The 5,253-nt window shown below is 39.8% G+C and overlaps 1 protein-coding gene across 1 annotated transcript; it reads right to left on the bottom strand.

The window, feature by feature from the left end:
- Positions 1–2,701: 2,701 nt before the first annotated feature.
- LOC130725516 (uncharacterized) lies at positions 2,702–3,463 on the bottom strand. The gene has a single exon (XM_057576735.1). It carries the CDS (start codon positions 3,461–3,463, stop codon positions 2,702–2,704), a length of 762 nt encoding a protein of 253 aa, XP_057432718.1.
- Between the last annotated feature and the right edge of the window lie 1,790 nt (positions 3,464–5,253).

The raw sequence follows: 5,253 nt of genomic DNA, 5'->3' as shown, positions 1-5,253 counted from the left end.
TCTTCTTATATGTTGCATCAAATGCCAACACATCACCAAACAATGCATAGTTCATACGGCTGCAACCATCACTCCAAAACAACTTGTCTAGCCTTCGCTCATCATTACTTGTGTGTTTCCAAAAGATGTCAGGATCCTTCTCCTTCAACTTACGTAAGAAACCAATGACACCTCTGGCATCATTCACATCCTTATTCTTTTCTTTGTATCCTTCATTGTACATTGCTTGGACTCCAAAAGGCACATTTTGATACCCCCCCCCATCTGGTTCGCAAATACACCATAGGCTTGTGGGGCGCTAATACCTACTTTCCTCAAGTTGTTCATTTGGGTGATTTCAGCCTCAGACATTCTCCTATGTGCAGGTGCCAACCCAATCAATTTATCACCGACAAGTACATGATTATGAACATCAAAAAAAGATCTAACATGCCAACGGTTGTCCGCCTTACAAACGTGAACCTGCAAATGAGCTAGACACTCACATCGTGTGTCTTTTCTAACAGATCGCTTACGCTTTGCACCAACAGAACCAGTTTCTGGCCTTTTACCTTCCCTAAAGCAAACAAATGTCTGTTGAATGACATGCCCATCTCTGTTTTTAACCATCCTACACTTCCTAGCAGCAAATCTGTGCATCCGAGCATACCAACTGTAGAACAAGAATCCAGTCTCACGATCCACAAAGTTATATCTAACAACATCTTTCATAGACAATTCCTTGAAATTTACTCCCCCCATATCCTCCATACCATTGATTAGAATTGGAATTGTATCGCAAAGTGGTTGCGCATCACCAATATCTTCATCATCACCAGACTCTTCTTCTTCATCACCAGACCCTTCATCTGAATCATCATCAGACCCTTCATTTGAATCATCACCACAGGCTTCCTCTTCATCAACAGAACCTTCCTCTTCATCAACAGAACCTTTTTCCCCTTGCTGAACAGGAACTTGCTCTTGCTGAACAGGCACTTGCTCTTGCTGTGCGTCATCCCCACAAGACACTTCTTGCTGCTGCTCATCACATTCATTAATCAATCTAACTACATTTTGCTCCTGCAACAGTTATGGAAACATAACAGAGATGACTTAAGTACAAACTTCTCAACTAATCAAATATTATAAACATTTAAACACTTTCACACATGAAATTTTAGCACATGAGTACCTCAAATGGTAGTTCAGAAGAATGAGGGTTGGAAGAAGACTCCTGCGTTCCATGAGACATGTTGCTGCTGCGGTTCAACACCATCTACCACGATAACCCAACGGAACCCCAACGAGTAAACCTTACCAACGAGCACAAAACCCACCTTCAAGATCCATTCACCAACAAGGACAGGAAAACAAAGAACAACACCCACCTACAAAACCCAGCCACCAACGAGCAAATAGCAGGGGACACAGGCTCTGGAAATGAATAACTAGAGGAGAGGAGAAGAAATTGAGAAAGACTCGATCAAGAACGAAGAACCCTAAACTGGATCCACTGAGAAGTAAACAAAAGGGGAAAAGGCTGAGGAAGGTTTGATTCCGGGTTGAAAAGGGTTTGGATCGGGTAGGGTGGTTTGGTTTAATTCATTAAGTTTTTACCATGAACTATTTACCAGATCCACTTACCTTAATTAATGTTACTTACTCAATAACTAGTATCCTAATCATTAACTAATAAATAGGTATTTTTGAATTTCTTGTAAAATCCTAATTACCTGGAAACCCCCTATCCTAGGTAAAAAGGTACTTGTGCAAACATACACAAGTTTTTACTTGTGTATGTTAAAGAAATCCATACTAATGACTTGTTTCTCCAAGTTTAAACTTTCTTCTAAAAGAAAATTTAACTAAAAATAAGTAAATTAACTTTTGCATATTTTATGTTAGATGCTAAGATTCACTCCAAACTAGGGATGGCAATGGGTAGGGTCTGGGTAGGGTACTATAGTACCCGTCCCCGTACCCGCGTTTTCAAAATATACCCGTACCCGTCCCCATACCCGCATGCAGTGTTATCAGACTCGGACCGGTCATTGACTCGGTCAGAGCATTGGGTCAATGGGTCATTGGTTCAACCATTGGGTCACTGGTTGAACCGTTTGACTCGGTCTTTATTAAAAAATATAAAAAACTAACACTAATTAGCCATTCACATTCTAAATTTAAAATTATTACCATCATATAAGAATTATATAAACTAAAAATAATTTACATAATAAAACCTTGCAATTTATTACGGTCATATTACTACCTAAAGTAATAATATATAAAAATATTATGCACGTTGGGACCTTGTTGCTACAAATCAGAAAAGATTTTTTTTTTTTGGTCAACAATACTTTCATTAGAAGAAAGATGGGCCAAAAGCCCATAAGAGTTACAAGAGAGATTCAAAGGCACTAAAATGTGACTCCTAAGTATTACCAACACGGCACACACTTAAAGGAGATAAAGAAGAATCTACTTGTCCCCTCACCCACCCTCACTCAGGCCAATAATGGACCTGAAACAGGCAGTTGGGGGGGAGGGTGATCATAAAAGCCCGGTACCCTACACAGTAACAACCAACAAGGAAAAAAAACTAGGACTGAGATATGTGGACATCAACACAAGGGAGAGGAAACGCGTCACAGGACCAAGCTCCATGAACGAGCAGGAGGAGATCAAGGACAGGCATGTTCAGCAGCAAGAGCAGCTTCCCCTAGCTTCTCCTCGGGGTATCTGCTTGAATTGCAAGGGCCAAGTACCTAGGAAGGGTTGTACACCACCCCACTGGGAGACTATTGCCTGCAGCTTTGGAGGCCACTAGATGAGCAATCTTGTTCCCTTCTCTGGGGGTCCAGGAGAATTCACAATGATCAAAATTTCTGCCAAGACTTAGGATATCCAGAACAATGTTGCAGATCTCACCCACAAATTTTTTCTTCTTGCAGGCGTCAATGAGAGTGAGGCAATCTGATTCAAAAACCATCATGGTTATTCCCAAGTTACCTGCTAAGATCATCCCATCTCTCAGTGCCAGTGCTTCCGATGTGAGCGGTGAAGGGGATCTCTGTTTGCATGCCACTCCAGTGAGGAATTTACCCTCGCTGTCCCGTAGGATGATTCCAGAGCTTCCTAAATGTGTTTGTTTATCCCAACTCGCGTCTACATTGCACTTGGTGAACTCTGGTTCTGGTGGCTTCCACTTGGTAACCTCCCTAGTTCTCCCTCTGTTTCCTTCATCTAGACTAACCCCTGTTCTGTTGTCTCGATTCCCCTCTCTTCTTGTAGCAGTGTCCATATACAGTCCTTGAATTTTCCTGATTGTTTGAACTGGATTGGGGGATTCAGCTTGGAAAACGGCTTTGTTACGGCCAGTCCAAATTGCCCACAGGATACTCTGCACCTTATCAAAATTATCCTCAAGGTGAGTGGAGGACGAGCTTAACACCTCGAGGACACGCTGGAGCCAATCATCCATGGAGAAAAGATTTCTTTTGTCCACTAATTTAGCAAAAGGGAGTAAGGGACTGTATAGTACTCTAGCTAATTGTTGGTTTTATATTAGGCCCATTCAAACTCTTAAATAATATGATCATGTTTTTGGGCCAAGTAAATCTAAAGTCTAATAGAAGGCCGCACTTTAGCTAGAGCCCAAGGAAACAAAACCCTAATTTCTAATATCATATATGTAACTAAAGAAAAGAAACAGTGGACAGCAGCCACACAAATATGCAGCAGCAACAGAATACAATGAAGGTGCGGGAGCAAAGCGATGTGGGTGAAGAGAAGTTAAAATCTAGAAAGAGACAACCTCATGACGGCCGGAAAGAAGAGTGGCAACCTTGGACGGCCGGAAATTGATAACCCAAGGACAAGCACAGTGAGGACGGCCCCTAGCTCCATGACACAGCTTTGTTGCAGATCTGTTAAAAGAGAATGGATACTAGAATGCCGTTTTTTTTTTCTACTATTCGGTTCAGTAAAAAACCGACCGAGTCACCGATTTTGAGGTAAACCGACCGAGTCATACCGGTTCTTACCGGTTCAATTGCATGGCCGATCCGATTCTCGACTCGAACCGCTCAGGTGACCGATTCCCGGTCGGACCGGTTCAACCGGACAGTCCGAGCCGAGTTTTATAACACTGCCCGCATGGGTAGCAATTTGAATGTCCATCCCCGTACCCTCCGGGTACCTATATGCCCGTACCCATACCCATTACCCGCAATTTAGTTAACGGAAATGCAATTTCCATTCCTATTATAAAATAAAGAGCATAAATTAAAAAACAAAAGACTATTCAAGTATTTAATAAGTAAAATCATTCATTTTTAAAAGAGTATGTTAGAAAGTTTGAAACTTTAACTAAGTTTGTTGATATATATATACTTTCAAGTGTGTATACATATAATAAAAATAATTAATAAAGTGTGTGCGGGTATGGGGCGGGTTGGGTACTATAGTACCCATACCCGCACCCGCACCCACTAATTTTTGCGGGTAATTACCCATACCCAACCTCATACTCATCTTGCGGGTTTTTACCCTATCCATTGTGGGTAATTTAAGCGGGTACCCAATGGGTCCAAGACCCATTGCCATCCCTACTCCAAACTTAAAAAGTGAAGAATCCTTTAGTAGATAGTTAGTTAATAAATATTAGTTGATAACTATAATTATCTTATATATCCTTCTCCCCTTCTATATACTACCGTTCTTTCATTTTTTTTATAGAGCACATATTGTTCATCACGTTTGGGGATCTCTGTTGAAGTATCTTGCGAAAGGAGCGCACTAATTCAACCAGCGTAGTAGCGTGTTTTCTCTATAAGAATAATGTCATTTGTGTGCTTCAATCTAGACTTTTTATTCTTTTTCTAAACTCAACGTCTTGTTATTTTATCCTAAACTTTTATTAATTGTTATAATTACATAGTTGCTTCCTGGTTGTATATCCTATCCCATCCTATACCATATACTATTTTCGAAACAAAAAAGTGACAACTCTGATAAGTGTCACTCCCTCATTCTATGTCTTTCTTCATAAGTTTTCTCTCTCATACTATAATTAGCAGATAGATGATGTCATATTTATATTTTCCAATTTTTTAGTAATTTAAATATTAAATAATTTCATATTTTTGAAAATAAGTAATGTATTAATATTGCATTTAATAGTTATTAATAGCATTATAATAATTAACAAAAGTTAATTGTGACTTTTTTGGAAAATAACTATTGTATTAATTTGACATTTAATAGTTTTAA

Source organism: Lotus japonicus, chromosome 6 (assembly GCF_012489685.1).
Source record: "Lotus japonicus ecotype B-129 chromosome 6, LjGifu_v1.2".
NCBI lineage: Eukaryota > Viridiplantae > Streptophyta > Magnoliopsida > Fabales > Fabaceae > Lotus > Lotus japonicus.
This window is presented reverse-complemented; position numbering and strand designations above follow the sequence as displayed.

Coding starts and splice junctions, on each gene's coding strand:
- LOC130725516 (XM_057576735.1), bottom strand. CDS start 3,463: ATGGATGATTGGCTCCAGCGTGTCCTCGAGGTGTTAAGCTCGTCCTCC.